At 41.0% G+C, this 21,356-nt stretch overlaps 1 protein-coding gene across 4 annotated transcripts in view; it reads right to left on the reverse strand.

The window, feature by feature from the left end:
* ZNF532 (zinc finger protein 532) overlaps positions 1 to 21,356 on the reverse strand; it is a 76,091-nt gene that overhangs the window by 36,137 nt on the left and 18,598 nt on the right. For all 4 annotated transcript variants that reach the window (XM_089497010.1, XM_089497004.1, XM_089496998.1 and 1 more), the window contains one exon: positions 10,440 to 12,797. In XM_089497010.1, the coding sequence (XP_089353136.1) occupies positions 10,440 to 12,770 (2,331 nt within the window). In that variant the 5' untranslated portion in view covers positions 12,771 to 12,797. The remainder of the gene's footprint in view (positions 1 to 10,439; positions 12,798 to 21,356) is intronic.

The following is a 21,356-nucleotide window of genomic DNA, read 5'->3' on the forward strand; positions in this document are numbered from 1 at the left end:
CGAAATGTCAGGAAGAAACTCTTCTAGAACATGGCCACATAGCCCCCAAAACCCACAAAAAAAAAACCCTATGGATGCCAGCCATGAAAGCCTTCAACTACTGTATATAATTCTGAAATCCAGACCAATCCCTGATCTAGACAACTGTGGTCCAGAGGAGGTCTCAACTGAAGGAGAACAATTCTGCAATCTCAGTCTTGTGAACAACTATTTCCACTGATGACAGGGACAAGGTTTTGCCCATTCATTTGCCCTCCAAATGGAGAGGTAACACCACACAACATCCAAGAGGAGAGATTGCAAATCCTCCTCCATGTTTCTACCTTTTCCCTTTCAGGGGGCAGAATCAGTGGCAGTAAAACCCCATTAGAGCGAGTTGGCAGGGAGGCCCCCTATGAAGGCTGCCATTTCACAATTCTGATTTCAACAGCTAACTCTGGAATGGTGATCTAGGTAAATGGCAACAATGACAGACGTAACAAAGTCAAGAACTTAGATAAATCACACATAACCAAGCTCTGCATAAAGAAATGGCTAAAAATGTGAACTATATAGTGGTTGCTGCCAAAACAGCCCTCATATCTGTGGCGTGTGCACAAGCAAAAATCTGGTAAGGAAATCCATCTCTGAAAATCAAATTTTGGCACATGGTCCTTAGATTAGGGTCAAGAATATCCCTAAAGTAACTTAGTAAAAAAAAGCAAAGTAGGCAGATGAAAACTGCTCAAGGAGAAAAAAGGAAGAGAACAAACATCTATAATAAATTATGCAGTCAATTCTAGAGAGTAATTATGTTTATTTTCACTTTATATCAACAATCACAAGTTACCCCATAAAGCAAAACACATGCAGTGCAAATATAACAATACATATGATATCTCAGCTGGTCCCAAAGGATTATAAGCATGTATCCAAACAATCTACAGGAGAACAGAACAACTAAAATCCTGATCGACACAAGCTCTGGATGCTATACAAAACACTATTTCAAAGACAAAACAAAACAAAATAAAAAAACATGTTTTTTTGTTTTCTTTTGCTGTCATATTCTGGCTCAGGATACAGAACAACAACCTTGCAAAGAACACCTTTAACAGTAATAATAGCAACTATGTGGAATATGCAGTCTGTATAAATTGTTTGCATGCCAAAATCTTACATGTTAGTGGAATTAATCACACATGCTCTCCACCAACTAAAGAAAAACCATGCTTGTTAATTGGAGATTTTAATTACATTGTTCTTCTCTAGTCTATTAGGATACATGTGTATTATCCTTTCTTTTAAAAAAAATAATTAAAGTGCTATTATACTCTCTGGGGATGACCACATATTTTACTGAGGTCCAAAACACACTGTAGAAATAATCCAGTTTGAGACTGCTTTAACTGCCCTGGCTCAATGCTAGGCAATTCTGGGAACTGTAGTTGTCTGAGACATTTAGCTTTTTCGTGTCAGAGCATTCTGGTGCCACAATAAACTACAGTACAATTCCCAGGATTCCCTAGCACTGAACCAGGGGAGTTGGTCTTAAACTGGATTATTTCTGCAGTTTGTTTTGGACCTGAGGCTCTTTTATTTTTAATATAGAGAAATTCATGCAGGAGTCTCAATTTTATTTCAGTGTACATTATTTCAGAAACATATGTTTACTAAATCCAAATGTAACACACAGCATTTTATAAAACAGAAAGAGAACCCAACCGAAAGAGTCTATCAAAATATTCCTTCCAGAATAAATATTTTCATGTACCATCTATAAATGATGAGTCAGCTTGTCAAATCTCCCTGGGGGAAGATTCAAGAACTGTAATACCACCACAAAGAAGGTCCTACAGCTGGTATTCAACAACCAAATCTTTGTTAATGATAGGCAGAAAACAGTGGTTCCAACGTAGACAAGAAAGCATGGGCAAGTTTGTATCACTGAAAGCAGGCCTCAAGATAACTTTTAAATCCTGAACAGCCAGGGACCAGAAGTTTAAATGAACTTGAAAACAAAATAGAAATATCAGACCTAGCTATTATGATCTATAAACTATCAGATTCTTCATGCATCTGCACATTCTGGATGAATCAACATATCTTCCTCTGAAGGATATGTGGCATAAAAGAATTGCAGTGAAAGAATTCATGCATTCCATGACTCACATTCTCTGAGCCTTTCTTATGCTGACTTCCAAAAAAGAAGGGAAGAAATGAATTTTCACTCACTCTCAAAGGTATTTGAAGATTCCTTTGGATACAGAACCACTACTGCTATACACAAATCACACCACCATGATGGATGAATCTTGATGATCAGGGTGCCCACGAACCAAGGCAGAACAAGAAAGTCATCCCTTGAGGAGGGAATGGTATGGATGAGTGGGAGGATAAAGCAGTGGCATGCACAAAGAACAAACCATAGTGCAAGGTACTAGACCAAAGAGATATGTGTGTATATGCCTTCAAGTCACCTGTTGACTTATGGCAACCCCATGAATTTCACAAGGCTTTCTTAAGTAAGGAATACTCAGAGGTTGCTTTGCCTATGCCTTCCTCTGAATATCGTCTACAAGCATCTGGTATTCATTGGTGGTTCCCCATCCAGGTACAGATCAGGACTGAGCTTACTTATCTTCTAAAGTCTGGAAACCATGCCCTTTGAGGAGCGACCTAGGAGCTTGGTATGTTTAGCCTGGAGAAGAGAAGGTTAAGAGGTGATATGATAGCCCTGTTTAAATATTAGAAGGGATGTCATATTGAGGATGGAACAAGCTTGTTTTCTACAGCTCGAGAGAACAGGACGTGAAGCAATGGATTCAAGCTACAGGAAAAGAGATTCCACTTCAACATTAGGAGGAACTTCCTAACGGTAAGAGCTGTTTGACACTGGAACACACTCCCTCAGAGTGTTGTGGGGTCTCTTTCTTTGAAGGTTTTTAAATAGAGGCTGGATAGCCATCTGTCAGGGATGCTTTGATTATGTATTCCTGCATGGCAAGGGGTTGGACTTGCTAGCCCTTGAGGCTTCTTCCTACTCTGATTCTGTGAGACAGAATCTGGTACCTTTAGGATATTTAGGCCCTAGATTAAGAGATACTATGCTATTTATATGGGGCAATGACGTAAAAGTTTTTCAGAGTTTAAACAGGGAAACAGTTTGAAATTTTTACTGGGCGTCAAAGGAACATCATTTCAAATTATGTTTATCTAAAGTTATCAGGATAAAAGCCATGTGTCAGTTTTTTTGCTTGGCTCCTAAATGTAGACCTGGGGAAATGTACATATTTATGCTCTTTTCTTAGCAGCACATGTTGCAGCTGAAGCACTATCTCTAACAGAACTCTTCCATTTTGCCATGAACCATAGAATCGTAGAGTTGGAAGAGACCACAAGGGCCATCCAGTCCAACCCCCTGCCACGCAGGAAATCACAATCAAAGCATCCCCGACAGATGGCCATCCAGCCTCTGTTTGAAGATCTCTAAGGAAGGAGACGTCACTACACTCCGAGGGAGTGCGTTCCACTGTCGAACAGCCCTCACTGTCAGGAAGTTCCTCCTAATGTTGAGGTGGAATCTCTTTTCCTGTAGCTTGCATCCATTGTTCTGCATTCTAGTCTCTGGAGCAGCAGAAAACAAGCTTGCTCCCTCCTCAATATGACATCCCTTCAAATATTTAAATAGGGCTATCATATCACCTCTTAACCTTCTCTTCTCCAGGCTAAACATCCCGAACTCCCTAAGTCGTTCCTCATAGGGCATGGTTTCCAGACCTTTCACCATTTTAGTCGCCCTCCTTTGGACACGCTCCAGTTTCTCAATGTCCTTTTTAAATTGTGGCGTCCAGAACTGGACACGATATTCCAGGTGGGGCCTGACCAAAGCAGAATACAGTGGCACTATTACTTCCCTTGAGCTAGACATTATACTTCTATTGATGCAGCCTAAACTCGCATTGGCATCCAATGTAGGATATAATAAGACGACTGAGAGGAGGGAAATGTGCTCAATCCCAGTCGTTTTCTCTTTCTCTCACATGCACACACACACACACACTCATATATATATACACAAACATGCACACATGCACATACATCTCATTATCTTCTGCATTTCCTAGGTCCAAGTTTGTATCACAGTTTTTTGAATGCAGGATTTTTTGTATACAATTTTTCCTGTCCTGAAGTCTACTGTGCTAAATTTAGTTAATAAATAAAAAGGGAGCATTTATGCTAGTATGGGATCTAAGGCCGTTGATGTAGTGAATTTGGTCGTTAGAATTTATTAGGGTGGTGATTCGTCTTCTGTCATATGTAGGGTTGCCATAAGGCAGGACCTCCAAACTGGGACAAATGTAGGGCCACATTTTCAAATGTAGGACACGTTTTTATAAAAAATGGAGGACACATGAAAAAATTGATAATTTTTTAAAAAATGTTAATATAAATGCATGTTTCTTAGGCATGCTCAAAATGGAGGACATTTTGGCATTATTCCTAGACAGAAGGCTGAAATGTACTTCTCTTTCTGGCCAAACACCCCCCTCCGCCCAAGTCTACATTTCTCACTCCCAAGCAGGCATAGCATTTGCAAGATCACAGGCAGCCCCTTGTGCCATTGCAAACTACATTTCCATTTGCAAGATCACAGGCAGCCCCTTGTGCCATTGCAAACTACATTTCCATTTGCAAGATCACAGGCAGCCCCTTGTGCCACTGCAAACTACGTTTCCATTTGCAAGATCACAGGCAGCCCCTTGTGCTATTGCAAACTACATTTCCATTTGCAAGATCACAGGCAGCCCCTTGTGCCACTGCAAACTACATAGAATCATAGAGTTGGAAGAGACCACAAGGGCCATCCAGTCCAACCCCCTGCCATGCAGGAATCCAGATCAAAGCATCCCACTCCCAAGCCTTCTTAGCAATTCCCCCCTTCCTCCTTTTCCTTGCCCCCTCCAACCCCCCCAAACCCCTCGCCCCCTCTTTTTCCCAGGTATGTCTCAACTTAGGAGGGATTTATGGGACAGATCCAAAGCCTTTTTTCTTTTCTAATGGGGGCAAAGCCTTGAGAAGCCCTGGACCCCTGAGAAGAAGAGGAGGGGGGCTTAGCGAGAGGAAGAAAGAGAAAAAGAAGATGAGGAGGGGGAAGAAAGGAAGAAAAAGGAGAGGAGGAAGAGGAGGGGAAGAGGAGGAGAAGAAAAAAAACGGAGTAACAAGAAGAAGAGAAGGAGGGGAAAGAGAAAGGGGGAAGCAGCTTGCCTGAGTGCAAATTCCTCCCTGCTTGGATGTTGCCCAAATAAGAAAGCAGAGGGCTGGCCAATAGAGGCAGGGCAGTGCAGCAGACCCCGCCCCTGCTGGTTTCAGTCCTCCTGCTGCTGCTCCAGGCATGCTTCACAAGCAGCACTCTATAGAAGGCAGGCAGCAGCCCTGGGAGCTCAGAGTTGGGCAGCCACCGGGGGGCGGGGGCGGGACGGGACCGGGCACGCCCCCCAGGGGGCGGGAAAGTCCCGCCCACCACCGTGAAATGGCAACCCTAGTCATAAGTTGCAAAAGGAGATCCTATGATTTGGGACAGCCTTCCCTAATCTGACAATTCCCAGAAGTCCTCCATTCTCCACATTTTCAAACAACAATCCTACATCGGGCTTTGTAGACCAGGTAGGGAATTATGCTAGATTGGAGGAAGAAAATTTTAGAAGGACAAAAATGAGCCCTTCTGAAGGAGTTAAAGAGTGTGTGTGTGTGTGTGTGTGTGTGCACGCGCGCGTGCCTTCAAGTTACTTGTTGACTTATGGCAACCCCATTAATTTAGTAGGGTTTTCTAAGGCAAAGAATATTCAGAGGTAGTTTTGTTGGTTTTTCTCTCTGAAATATGGTTTACAGCATCTGATATTTGCTGGCAGTTGCCCAACAACGTACTAACCAGGGTTAGTACTTGATTAGCTTCCCAGATCAGATGGGATCTGGGGCTTTTAGGCTCTCCTAAATTCCAGTGTCAAAACTCCATGTCATGCTCTGTAAATCCCATGGTCTGGCTCAATATACCCTTCCTATCTACAGGGGTTCGATTTTGGAACCCCCTACAAATGGCAAAAAATGCAGATGGTTGTGCCTCATATTATTCAGTGGCGGTGACATGCACATGGACACATCAGCACAACCTTGTGCACAATGCACCACTGAATAATATGGGGTGCAGCAATCTGCAGTCAGCCAGAGCTGCAGATTGCCAGCCCACGTACCGGAAGGGTAAGTAAATTAATGATAACTTACCTAATTAAACAGAATCAGTTGTTAGTGTTTATCCTGGTGAATTAATTTTCCAATTTCTAACAGTTAACATTATCAAATAAATTTTGAAACCAAACGTTCCATGCTCTGATTACATGACCACATGTGTCATCAAATGAAACTTTTTTAAAAAATGCTGTCAAAACTGCTTTTTCATACAATACATGTTTAGGCTTTGCTGTAAATGCAAAGATATGACTGAGGCATTAAAGCAGATACTTCAATAGAAAGACAACATTAGGGCAGGATAGAATTTGTCCATTTATATCATGTTTAACAGCCACAAACTATATTAGAAGCAGTGCCAGACATGCAGCCTACTAATACAGCAAGAAATAAGAGCCAGACATTGACACTTTTCAGCACTATTTCTGACATGCCTTCAAACCACAGCAGGCATGTCTTTGCATGGACTTTGCACATTAACAGATCTTAAAAAGCAAGTGTCCAGAATTATTATGTAACTTTATACAGAAAACATAACTAATCTAGAGAAAATATGAAATGAAAAAGTGTTAATCAACTAACAAATAAATGCCTCTCAACTGAATAAATGCCACTGAACAGGAGAATCATACAACAGCTCCTAAAATATCTACAGTACTAGCACTTGGAAAAATAACAATAGGACATGTTTGAAATAATTCTTTCTTCTCAACAACAGAGTATTAAAAATGTAAAGGCCAAAGGAGCAACCCACAAGTGGAAGATTAGATATACTTCCTGTGGTTTCTTTTTCCTCTATGCAGCACTGAGGTAGCTTTCACGGTGCTTTTATACTTTAGTTGTTGTTGTGCTGCGCCTTCAAGTCATTTCCAACTTATGGAGACAAGCCTATCATGGGATGATCTTAGAAAGATTTGTTCAGAGAACATTTTACCATTGCTTTCTCCCAAGACTGAGAGCATGTGACTTGTCCAAAATTCATGGTTTCATGGTTGAATGGGGAATTGAATCCTGGTCTCCAGAGCTATAGTCCAATATTCAAACCACTATGCCATGCTATATCTTTAGGATAGTACAAGTGTGTGTGTGTGTGTGTGTGTCGCGTGGGGGGGGGGGGTAGCTGTGTAGTCCATAATAAAAATTCCTGGGGTGGGTTACAAACCGTCGCTTTGTGGCGGTCTCCCGGCGCTGCTGTTTGCTCCGTGAGGGAGTCGCAGCAGCCAAACCGCACGACTCCCTCGCGGAGCAAAAAAGGAGCTCCAAAATGGAAGCACCGCACCTCCCTAACCCTAGTACGCGCCCCGCGCGTACTTTAATGACAGTGTGTAACCCACCAAAGTCTACATTATAGTAATAGCATTATTAGGTCAGCTTTTGTGATTTTTTAAAACCATTTTTGCTTGAGGCAAAACTGTGTATGTTTCAAAAGCCTCAACAAAGGCTTCCACAAAGAATTTAGTGCCTTTTTGGTTGGCCTGACAAAGGTACTGAGGACCAACATGGAGAAAGTGATTTGAGTCTTGACCAGGGTTGGCCTCTCTACTTGACCATGGAAACCCACACATAACACTCTCCCAGTCTCTGAGAGACGCAATAGCAAACCTCTTTTAAGTGAATCTTGCCAAGAGAACCCTATGATAAGGTCATCCTAAGTCATAATTGACTTAAAGTCACGTAATGACAGCAACCACCAAGGTATCACAATATGGTTTTAGACTGTGGCCCAGTTTTTTGTCTCATTTCCCCTTTAGGTTTCTCCTTTACACGATCACTCTTCCTTTGTTCCTTTAATTTCATCTCATCATTTAAAGGCCTACTGGAGGTCTTAATTCATTCCAACAGAGTGTCTGGTGTTCATAAAGGTTCACTGCTTCTGAAATGAGCAGAAAGAGGTCTGCAGAACTTCTGACCTACTAGGCCAATCAAGCCTATCAGCCATAGAGTAAGGTCCAATTATGCTCCAAAAACAGAGAATCTGCCAAGCTACCTGTGGGTTACTGCACACTGCTGGCAAGTAACTGGTTCCTTCATGATCCTGGCATTGTGATTGTACAAAGGTAATGTTTGGTACACTGCAGCCCATGGAAATTACTCAAATTTAAGGACTGAGGACATAACAACCAAATCAACCTCCATGGGAAGTAAGTTGCAGAAGCTGTCAGAATATATTCTAGTGAGCTCCCTAAAACGAATGAGTTTGATTTAATACAAAATTAAAATCTGTAAATGAAGCACAGGAAGAGCTGTATCTGTAAAACCAAGAATAAACCACCTCATCTCCAGTTCATGGATTTGTGGAGACTGAAAAAGACCAGGGTATAAATGTGGGGAGCAGAATTTGAGATCTAAGAAGGAGCAACTGAAACTGGCTGTACGATAAAACAAAGGTCTGCAATGAAAAAACATTTTTTCAATATTGTAGCTGTTTTTGATGTATTTTTGGGTACTGAATTTGAAAACCACATCAAAAATGTTGTACCACAGATAGTCTTTTGACAAAGTCAATAATGTTATTAATCCAGTTATTACTCAGCTTTGATTAAGTATGGGTGCTTATGCTCCAGTGTGATTTCTTTTAGTGCTTTTGAATGGGTTTTTATGGTTCATATCAGCACTTAAAAATGTTTTGAAAAGCTATTAAAAGACTTTAACTCCTTTCTTACTTGTTGCAGGATCAATTACTTGTTTTGGCCTACAGTTCCCATCAGTATCAGCCTGTTTAACCAATGGAAAGAGATGACAGGAGTTGTAACATTTGCAGGGACTCAGGTTTGGGAAGAGTGCACCATGCAGTGGCTGCCAGTGGTTTCCCTCTCAGGGATGCGATGAATTTATACTGGGTTTCATTCTAGACTTTAAAGGAGTCATCAGAGCTGCTGAACCCAATTCTACAAATAGGTTAAATATCTTGGATAGAACCTTTAAAACCTGGAATAAAATCCAGAACAGATTCACTGCACCACACACATGCAAGGTATCAACAGTCATGGTTCTATGGTTTACCTACATATAATGTGCTGAGAAGCAATACTCCACAGTTTAATGACAGAATACCTGATTGTCAAAAGAAGCATGAGTTTTCATAACTAACAAATACCCACATTTGTCATTGTCTTCCTGTTTGTCTCTGCACTTCTTGCCTTGGAAGCTTAATGCAAGAGAAGGATTCTCCCTTAACAAAGTTAAACCAGGAGGATTTTATGCAGTCGTGGGGTGTTCTTCTGATGCCATTATGTTTTGCCATATTACATATGTTCATACAGAAATCCAAAATGGTGTGTATGCCACAAGGCATAAAATGTATACAAAACATTAAACTAGAAATGAAAGCAATACTGGAGAATAAAGGAAATACTTCAGTATTTCCCTAGAGAAAACCATGTGAAGGGTTAAGTAACACAGAAACTAACATCAAATCTCACTTCATTCATGATTCATTACACTGGCCAGAGGCAAACCTTTTCAGTCATACCACCACAATTTTTGAAATGGAGATAACACTTCTTAAACTGAAAAGAGGAGTTCTGATATCAGATTTTGGGCTTCTACAGCTAACAGATTTATTCTGGAATAGATCTTCATGCAATTGGGATTCTGGCCACTTCGGAACAAGTCCCTTAAATACTTGGATGTCTAAGAGTCTGGGGTGATTTTTCAGACATTTTCAGATTAGTTCTAGAGCAGAGAACTATGTGTACAACTATGTATGTTTGCAAAGAAAGCAGGAACTCTGTACAGAATCATGAAAGTGCTATATATAGAAAGGCATAGGGACTCAAGAACCATGATGCCTCCAAATCCCCAAAAACTAAACAGATAAAAAACAGAGAGAAAACAGAATGGCCAACTCCCTGGGTATGGATTTAACTAATAACCTGAGGAATCCCGAGGAGGGCTAACAAGAAAGCAGTATGTTATACCATTTTAGAGTAGGCTCTGACATTTGGACTGTTAGAGCCTGTCCAGAGTTTCCAATGCACAGTAGGACTTAATCTCTAAATAAATGTTTTTTGAACTCCCAGTTCATTGCCCACAGCATAGAGTAATTTTGTTCTTTCAAAGGAGTAACAAATTCCCAAATAACTCCCTTCCATGTATTTTTAAATACAATCATTTACCACTTTTAAGAAAACTTTAAAAAAAGTCAAAGTAAACAAAAATATATATCTATATCTCCTGCAGAAACACTGGAATGTAAAGATAGGATACTGTACTTGTCCACTTGAGTCCGCAGCCTGCTGGAAATGCGTAGCTAGAGATGTCTCATCTTGGAAAATTTCATTGCACTCCAAACACTTCAGGCTATGCCTGCATAGCTTTGATGAATCTTCATCTAGAGGCATTGCTGGAGGAACAGGAGTACTTGCTGGAGCTGATATGACTGTCCCAGTTATGCCAGACTGTATCTTTGTTACAGTGTGTGTGCCCACAATAGAACTTTGAAGAATGGATGATGTAACGGAAGAGTTTGTAGGAGAAGCTATCATTTGATCTGTTGGAACAGGCTTCAAAATCAAATGGGAACACTGCATTACCACCCCCTTCTCTTTGTGTCCACGAGCATGGGAGAGAAGGCTGCACTTGTTATAGAAAACAAGGTTCTTTGTGCAGTGGTTGCAGGTGACTTCAATGCGCACACTTCTCCTATCATAATGCTGTGTCAGACTTTTCTCAAGGGCAAATGAGTCCCCACACTCTAAACACTTATAACCGCGTGTGGGTAAAGTGATGCCGGCATTTGCAGGAGGACTAAGGTTTGGGATGTAAATAGGGACAGGGTTAACACTGCTGAGCACCTTGTTGAACGCTTCGACTACAGAACTCTGTAAAGACGACACCACCTGGACTCGCGATACTTTTTTTGAAGGCTGTGAAGCGGCTGCAGAAATTATTGCCTGCTTGATCTGTTGTGGAGGTTTGGTGAGCACTTGGCGGAGTTCAGAGGTGGTCTGAGCACTTTGAGGCAGTAGATTAAGGTTGGCAAGATGAACTGTCTTTGGCACAAGTTTTGCACTGGCGAGGCTGGATGCTGGCACCACAACAGTCTGCTGCTGTATAGCATTGGCAGCTTTGATAATGGCACTGCTGGCACTCTGCACCGATGCTGCAGATATTACTGTAGCTTTTACTGTAGTGTTGTTAGCAAGCTTCAGGTTGATAACCTGGGATCCTGCTGTCTTAACAGCTGACACTGGAAGAAAAGCAGTAGCTACAGGCTTAATAGTAACCTGCTTTGGAGTGAGTTCTGCAGAAGCAACTGCATTGGAGACAACCGTTGACTGAAGTGGTGCTCTTGGGGGAGAAGACAGGACAGCAGCAGAAGTTGGAGAGGACAGCAGTGACGTCACGGAAGTAACCATGGAAGCTGTTTGCTCTGGTTTTCTACTGCCATCCAAATCAGCTTCTGGCAGCACTCTTGTAACTGTCCGTTTGATTTCTCCAGATGATGTCTTGATAGTTTTTATGCGAACTTTTGGAATTGCTGGTGTTGAGCCTGCAGGTGATTGTGGAGACCCTTTACTGCTATTCTCACTTGATACACTTCTGGGACTATCTGGTTGTTTCACAGAGGATTTTTTAGTGCTATCAATAAGACTCTGCGATTCTGGTGATTTCTCAATGGCCCTAGGACTTTCATTTGTATCCTTTGGTAAGGGTGAGGGTTCTCTTGAATTTGACTGTGGCTCTTTACCAGTGTCTGTTGCTGCTTTTTTAGCACTAAGAGCAGCAATTGCAGCAATACATGAGGAGAGTTTTGCAGATGACTTTGCCTTAGACTGTGAAACACTGGTAAGATTTGTGTCCCCTTTTTCAGTGCTTATTTTTCCATCCACTACCCTATTTTCAAGTGATTTTTCAGGGCTTTCTTTAAGCAACTTCTCATCCAGTTTTCTTGCTTTAAATGGTTCATATATACCTAAAGATGTAGAAATCACTTCAGAGTCTCTTTTAAGAACCTTGTTTTTATCAGCATTACCTGAACTTGCAACTCCAGGCTTAATCAGGGTCTCTCCTCCAAGCATTTTTAACTTCTCATAGTCATGCTGAGAGACAGACCCCGTTAACAGATTAGCTCTGAAGTTTACACGCATCTCTTCCTTATCTGGAGGGTCATCAACTTCAATTTTTTCATCATCATCAAATTCTTCTGCACTTGATATAGGGCTAAACTGGCTGAAAGCCGACTCTTTGAGTGTAGTCTCTGAAACTGAGCCCTCATCTTTGGGAGACTTGCCCTCCTCTTTATTATAACCTTCTAGAGCTGATACAGTTAAAAACCCATTATGCAAACCATTGCCTGTGGAATGGTGGCTATCTTTCTCTCCTTCAGAGGAATCAACAGTTCGCACATTTTTCACAATGACACTTACACCAACATCAGATGATGAAGGTGCATGGGAATCATCATCAGGATGTACATTCTGTTTTATGTGGCTTTCATGATCATCGTGTCCAGATTCAATAGCAGCTTTAGGATCAACCATATCTGGGATGTCAAATGCCGCAAGAAGGTCATCAAAGTCTGGAGTCTTCATATCTCCCATGGTCACGTTAATTGTTTAGACGTAAATCTACAAAACAAACAGAAATATTTCATAACAGTGCAATAATTTTCAGTACACAAATACCAGTATCAATGGAAACTGAAACTATGCAATTTTGTTTTCACTGATCCAATTTTGACATTTCACCAACGAATCCAGAAAGGCATCTTGACACCTCTAAAGATTTTGAGGAGCTATGCATTAAGGAAGCTATTCTACTTTTAAGTTTTCATGCTATTATACACCTAAAGTACACAGTGTATATCTACAATATATCGGTATTAGAAAATTACTTAAATTCCAGGTTAATTTCATTCACACATTTGCATCCAAGCACTATACAAGTACTCATGTTGAAAGAGGACAGGAAAAGTAGAGTATTCTAGATTTCCTTCAAAAATTCTCATCAACCTTCTTTATTTAGTTTAGAGAATTTCCATATACAGTAATTAAAGCTCTAAGAAAACTCATTACCTATCCTCCCTGTGCTATATCAACATCTAATGAACAGCTTGCGCACTGATAATATGTAGGAATCAGTTTAAATCCCAGATAATAATGAAGGAAATATGAAAGCCAGGAAGGTGTAGTGGGCTGAGTGTAGTAGGACTAGGACTCTGGAGATCGGGGTTCAATTCTATGGAAACCCGCTGGGTGGCGTTGGATGACTCAAACTCTCTCAGCCCCAGAAAACCCCATGATAGGTTCACCTTAGAATCGCCATTAAGTCAGAAACAACTTGAAGCTGAACAACAACAAATATGAAGGCACCAGAACCTCTCCGATCTTACAAGATAAGCAGGGTCAGCCCTGGTTAGTACTTGGATAGAAGACCACGAATGAACACCAGGTGCTGTAGGCTTCATTTCAGAGGATAGAACTGGCAAAAGCACTTCTGAGTATTCCTTAAGAAAACTATGAAATTCATGGGGTCGCTGTAGGTTGACAGGTGACTTGAAGTCACTTGCACACACATGATATAAAGTTACACATATAAAAATATAGACTGAGCAAGCCTTTTTGTTGTTACAAAAGAGAATACCCCTCATTAAAACTAGGAGACAAGGAAAATTTAATGTCTTCCTAGACATAAGCAATTTGTACACGATCAAAAGAGATGGAAAATTTCAATATATATAATTTTCAATTCTGAACATAGAAACAAATATTATTGAATCAGTGGAGAACTGCAAAGATAGCTAGGAATGTATGAAGTGTCAAACTTTCTACCAACAAAAGAATATGAGAAATGGTTTCACTGGTAAATACCATACTCTGCTGTTTTTCCTTAGTGAGCAGTCTTGCAAGTGTAATATACAAAAGCAAATAATCTCTATTGTGCAAGAACTCCAGTATCAAGAAAATTCTTACATAAACACTTAGATAAAATGATGATTTTAGAGTGGCAGAGAAAAACCAAAGTTCAACAGGTAGTAACCACTCAGTTATTCAGAGCAACTCAAAAAATGTGCAAGTAGCATATTTCAGTTCTAATTCTATTTGAAGACCATATGGACAATTTCCTAACTCCGCTGCATCAACCAAATACTATGATCGAGCACAAACCAAACTTGAATGAAGAGATGGACCAAATTACTTTTGTTATTTTTAGTGTACCTTCAAAGTAATAAATGAAGACAGAACAGGCTGTTTTTAGACATCACAGTAAACTATGGTATTGTTATGGGGCTAAGAATTAACCAAGGAAGATTTCTTAAGCTTTTGCTTTCATTCTTTATTAACCACTGCCTGTCAAGTTATCTAAACCCAACCAATTAACATCTGAACCTACTACTCCCTGGAACCATGGTATAGCTATTGTTGATTGATTGTTTTCTTTAAAGGTATATTTTAACTGTGTACTGTTTAATTGCTATTTTAAGGGGGTGGGATAGTGGGATATGGAATTGTATTATTTTAACTGTAAGCCACCCCAGCTGTGTTCCACAGAGAGGCGGGATATAAATACAACAACAACAACAACAACAACAATAATATCCTTACTATGATTTATTTGAAACATGCCCAGTCAGCTCAAGGTTCATATGTGATGCTATACTGAAATTGATTGAAAATGGAAGCTTAAATATCTACCAAAAAGCTTCAATATGAAAAATCTCTTCAGACTTAGGACCATGTTTGATTCAGCAAATATTAATATTTTAGGGAGTATTGGACACCATTACACCTGTCAGAAAACTAATATTGTTATCGCATATGAAACTGGCATGTTCAGTATTTATCCCTTTTTGGTTGAATGCATTATAGCACATTAATTTGGTATTTTCAAAAATATTTGGCACTTGTAACATGCAGGGGTAGCTGTGTTGGCTATTTAACAAATACAAACAAAAATCCATCAGTGATACCTTTATTGGCCAACCAAAATGCACAATATATACTTGTTGCAAGCTTTCGAAGCTCCATGGGCTTCTTCATCAGGCAAGATGTTACAAACCAAACAGGAGGGGAAAAATCAATTGGAGATGTTAGTCAGATGCCTGCATGTTGTTTCAGTCCTTAGTAAAGATGTTATGATGGGGAAGATATCTTTTGCAGACAAACTCCTCCTCCTTTTGGCCATGTGGCAATAGGAAGATTTTCGAAGTCCAGGAAATTTAAAGTCCATTTGCATCTCAACCAGGAGCCCTCTTTTGCAATCCAATATGTCTCCATTCCAGTGAGGTCACAGGCCTCTTTGTAGACAGAGAACAATGGATTCCTCAAGAAGTGTCCATGTTTTTGCATCAGAAACATTTTGGTGATGTTGAGATAAAACATGCAAATTCAGTCCAAATTTGGCACTTGTATTTTAAATAACAACTTGCACTATGTTTTTTTAAAAATATATCCATGTGATGTGGAGTTTAACTGATTATCTATGCCGTTGGATATTGTTTGCTTTTACTATTTCTAAAAGAACTCAAAGGCTGGAAAGATAAACATACACTATCTATCCTTGAACAGTTAAAATAAATTACTGCTATGACATGTATTTCACAGATGTCACCTCCAAGGAAATTTGGAGACATGGTCAGCCTATACTAAAGCAGATTGGTACCCTTGGGCTCACACCCTATATATTTTCCGTCGATTATTTTTTTGTAATCATACTTTAAAAATCAAAATTCGAATAAAAAATCTCTAGTTTATTGTGGCACTGAAATGCTACCACTGTATCTAAACAATTTAGTACTAACGCGGTATAACTCCGTTTTTGAAAGCTATTTCAGCAAAACAAGTTGTATTATGATTTACATTTCAACCACTGGTACAACATTAAATATTTTGAATACTAAAAGGCAAAATGAAGACCTGGAACTGAATTCACAATTTCTGAATTTTCCATCTCTGAACTTTAAAAACAAAGACACGGTCCCTTACAGTTTCTGAGCTGTTTTTTTTTTAATTGAACCTTGCAGCCTCTAAATTATGTAAAATGCCAAGACCAGTCACTAATCTTGAAAAAGTGAAAAGATTCCATTTAGCTGTGTTGTGGCAATAGATATGTCTCTTATTTTCTTCAGAGATTATTGCAAAAGTTACATTATCATAACTACATTTGCTGAAGCCTGAACTCTATGTTAGATGCGCAAAAGATAAAAGAATATGTCAAATAAAATCCTTTTAAACAGCCACATTGAAGCCATTATAGGGTTGGTCTGGTTTTTGGAAAGCTAGAATTCAAACTATAGTAAGATTGCTGCTCTGCACATCCCAAGGTAATTGCCTTATTCTTCTGCCTTTGAATTAAGTGGCATAGCGCCAGAATACTGTGGCGCGTTACAGACCGCCCCTTTGAGGCGGCCTGTAGGCGCTGCTTTCCCCAGTGTATCGGGGCCTCAGCTGCCAGACCGGCAGCCTCTGAGGCCCCGATCCACCGCTTTCCAGGCTGCGGGGAAGCGGCAAAAGGCCGCTTCCCCGCAGCCTGGAAAGGTGTGTCCTTGGGACTTTCTCCCTTGTGTCGCTGGGCGCAGCCATCTAAAGGCTGCGCCCAGCGACGCAAACCAGGAAGGAGCTCCGAAACGGAGCTCCTTCCTGCTCCGTGGAAAGGGCGTACTAAGCGCCCTGGCGCGGAGCGATGTCACATCCGTGCCACCCCGTATAGAGGTGGCGCGGTCGTGACGTCGTCATGGTGGCCCCCATATGGAAGGGGCGCCGCCATTTTGTACAGACTCAGTCCGTACTAGGGTTAGGGGCGTCCGGAAGTGACGGCCCTTTTTAACCCTAGTACAGACTGAGTCCATACTTAAAGGCCCATCTGTAACGGGCCTGTAAATGCTAAAAACCCAGGAACTTGTAAATGGAAATTGCCCACAATCAGTGGCTATCATACCCCACATGGACAGAAGAGGCAGCAAATTTAAAAGGAGCTTCCTTTGCTCAATTGATCCACATAAACCAAAGATGAGGAATATATGGCTCACCAGAAATTGTTGGATATACACTCCCATCATCCTTCACCATCGGCTATACTGTCTAGGGCCAATGAGTGTTAGTGTCCTTATGTCGTCTACTTGTAATAAGCCATTTGTATTCTAGAGAACTGAGTTATTTGTACATATCGTGAAACAGTTTTGGACCATCATCTATAGCTATGGTGGTGGGAAATGGAACCAATACATCTGGTGGGAATAGACTCAGTTGAAGAAGGCTCATTTAAAGTAATGAGTCTGATATTTGGAACAAAGCACATAGTAATCCAATGCTCTCTCTCTTTCTCCTTCTCTCTCTCTTAATATCAAGCTCTGGTAAGACAGCACAGGATATAAAATCCCATCTCACCATATGGTGACTTTACTATACACAGTATCACCATCATTTTATCTCATTCAAGTATACCCAATTTTCACTTTTAACTTTTAAGAAGGGACTGACACCTGACAAATATTAATGGTACATGCAGCATGTTTTCATGAACTAAACATTATGGCTGAAGCCTAGTCAATACATTTAACATAATGTGATACATCTTCCTAAGTAATTGGAAAGTACTTCAGATCTGCAGCCAACAGCAATTCAAAGGTCTTATTTATCACTCTCATTTATGTCTCAACAAGGGAGTAGGTGGCACAATAATAAATCATTTACAGTTTTGCTGAATTGAAATGCATTTTCTATGTAAAGAAAGAAAGATGTCTGTGAACAAATCAACAGCAAAACTGAAAGCCACCTACACTTCCCTGTGAAAATGATGTCACATAAATTAATATTTAAACAGGAATGCAATAAAAAGCTTAGAGTTTATAGTGACTCATCCTCTATGAACTACTGGGAGCAGCCCTTTAAGGTTTTGTTGTCGCTAGCTGCCGTCAAGTGGGCTTAGACTTATGGTGATCATAAATGCAAAACTTCCAAGTCACCCTATCATCAACAGCTCTACTCAGGTATTGCAGACTCAGCACACTGAGTCTATCCATCTGGAATATGGTCCTCCTCTTTTCCTACAGCCTTCTACCTTACCAAGTACTATTGTTTTTTCTATTCAGCCATGTCTTCTCACAATATGGCCCAAGTGTGACAGTATCAGTTTAGTCATTTGGGCTTCAAGTGAGAGTTTCAGGCTTGATTTAGGACACAATTGTCTTTTAAGTAGTTCAGGGTATCCAAAGAGCTCTAAACTACATCTCAAATGAATTGATTTTCTTCCTATCAGCTTTCTACACTGTCCAGCTTTCACAAACATACATAGAATTGGGAAATATGATGACATGGATAATCCTAACTTTAGATATCAACCATGGACAGATTGCAGTAACAGCAGTTCTTTGACTGGTCACCTGTCATATTTCACAAATGGTTTATCTGCACCTGAACAGCTCACCGTTGAGAACCTTCTAGAGCTGTTATACCATGTTATAAATGGTAACTCCTTCCACTCTCTTGGCACCTTATTGTGCCTTTCCTGCCAATTCCCCTTAGTTCCATAGAGGCCACAAGAGTAGCACGTTCACACACCTGAAGAAGACTTATTCCAAGCACAGTGAGACGTTCTCATTTGTTGGTCATGAGATGGAAGACCAAGTTTGTGAGCTGTAGAACTCATCTTTTAAGTCAGTTCTATCTTCTTATCAGTGTTGCAATTGAACAAGCCAGTACCAGTACCAGTAAAGACCCCAGTAATTATAGGCCTATCGGCCTAATAGACATCATAAGGAGCCAAAAACTATTCTAGGCTCCTTTTGAATAAACTCGAAAGTTGGGTTAATGAAAAGGGTATTCTAACCAAAGAACAAGCAGACTTTAGACAAAATCTAATAAAACATAATTGTTTTATATTAAGCCACATGACTGCTAAATATACCAGCAAAGGAAAACATCTACATGCTGCTTTTATCAATCTATCTGCAGCCTTTGACACAGTGAATAGAGAAATTCTCTGGAGCAAACTGGTCGACCTTAAAATAGAACTGAGACTGCTGTTACTAATTAAAGCCCTGTATACTGGTACCTGTCTGAGAGTGAGATTTGGGTTAAATGGAGACTTGTCAAATAAAATTGACATATATAGAGGGGTAAGACAAGGGTGTTTACTAGCCCTCTTGTTATTTAATTTGTATATAAATGACCTACCAGGACAATTGAAGGACTCAGCACTCCATATGCCCCATGTTCTACATACTTCCTGTAACATCTTGCTCTATGCTGATGATATGATGTTATCATATTCACAAGTTGGTATACGAAGGCTGTTAAAAAGACTTAGCTATTATTGCCAGAATAACTCTCTGACCATTAATAAATCTAAGTCAAATCTTGTCAACTAGAGTAATGATCATCAGATCCATGTCTTACTTGATGCCGCTCTGCTCTGGGGCCATAACAATCTACAGTTCCCAGAATTCCAGAGCACTGAGTCAGGGCAGTTAAAGGGGTATCAGATCAGATTATTTCTGCATAATGGATGTGAGTGTGACAAAATTGTTAATTTATTTATTTATTTAGGTAAGTACAAGCATAGCTACATTTTAAAAATCAGAGAGTGTATACAGTAGACCCTTTTTATACACTGGGGTTTGATTCCAAGATCCCCCGTGGATAACAAAATCCGTGGATGCTCAAGTCCCATTAAATATAATGACATAGCAATGGTGTCCCTTACAAAAAATGGAAAATTAAAGTTTGATATTTGAAAGTTATACCTTTTTTGAACATTTTCAAACCGTGGATGCTTAAATCCGTGTATAAAAAATCCATTTATAAGAAGGGCTGACTATGTGTGTGTTTATCCACCCTGGAATGTGGGTAGGTGAGAAGACCAAAGGAGATATGAGTTAGCCACTGCATCCTCCCTTAATATTCTCAGAGTGGAATGTTAGTACAGTCTGTCCTCGCCTTACGCGGGGGATCCGTTCCGGATCCCGCCGCATAAGGCGAATTCCGCCTATGCTCGAGCCCCATTGGAAACAATGGGGCTCGTGCTCGGTAGTGTGGCGGCGCGGGAGCGCGCAGGGTGCAACAGGCGCATATGGCACGGGCGCGCTGTACTTACCTGAGATATGTCCCTTTCCAGCAGAGAAGGTCTGAACATCCTTACATCGGCTGGCTCCACCCACAGGCTCCTGAATAGCCAGGGAGAATAGAAGAAACAAAAAGAAAGAGGGTCCCTGCTCCCCGTGGGAGGAGCGACCCCCTCAGCAACTCAGTCGATGACCAGCCCAAGCTCAGATGTAAATTGGGAGACCTCAACCCTTTATTTGAGAACATAGCCATCAGGCTGATCAAGTCTGACTCAAGGGAAACTGGGAAACCAGGCTGGAGAGATCACCAACCCTAATGTTCATCTTATGGAGACAGTAATCTCAGCAGACAGTCGCCGCCTCTCACCCCCGCACCAGCACCCAAGGGTGGGGAGGATGTTCAGACCTTCTCTGCTGGAAAGGGATGTATCTCAGGTAAGTACTAACATTCCATTTCCCAGCAGAGAAGGACCTGAACATCCTTACATCAGGATTTACCAAAGCCCCTAAAACTAGGGCGGGACTGCTGATGCAGAGATAGCAGATCCTGGTACTATCTGCTGGAGCACCCGTCTGCCAAAAGTCGCCTTGGCCGATTGAGATATGTCAAGCTTGTAGTGTCTAATGAACATGGAAGGGGACTTCCATGTTGTAGCGCGACAGATTTCGCCCAGGGGAGCGTTGGTCGTCAGGGCTGCTGAGGTAGCTGCACTTCTGGTAGAGTGGGCCATGATGCCCACTGGAGGCTGTAGGTCTAAGGCTTGATAGCAGGCGACGATGCAGGCCTTGGTCCATCTTCTCAGAGTGGAGAGCGACACCTTTCTGCCCTTGGCCTTAGGTTGAAAGGAGACAAAGAGCGATTCAGACCTTCTGAAACTTGCAGTCCTTTTGAGATAGATCTTGATGGCCCTGCGCACGTCCAATGTGTGTCATATCTTTTCTAGCTCTTTAACCGGCCGAGGACAGAAGGACGGGAGTATGATGTCCTGTGAGGAATGAAATGCCGAATTCACCTTGGGGACAAACGTTGGATCTGGTCGCAGAAGGACAGTCGGGTCTAATGGTGCACAATTCCTTCCGCACCGACAGCGCTCCTATCTCAGAGACGCGACACGCCGAAGTGATC

Source organism: Sceloporus occidentalis, unplaced genomic scaffold (genome assembly GCF_023333645.1).
Source record: "Sceloporus occidentalis isolate IW3139 unplaced genomic scaffold, rSceOcc1.0.p SCAF_1, whole genome shotgun sequence".
NCBI lineage: Eukaryota > Metazoa > Chordata > Lepidosauria > Squamata > Phrynosomatidae > Sceloporus > Sceloporus occidentalis.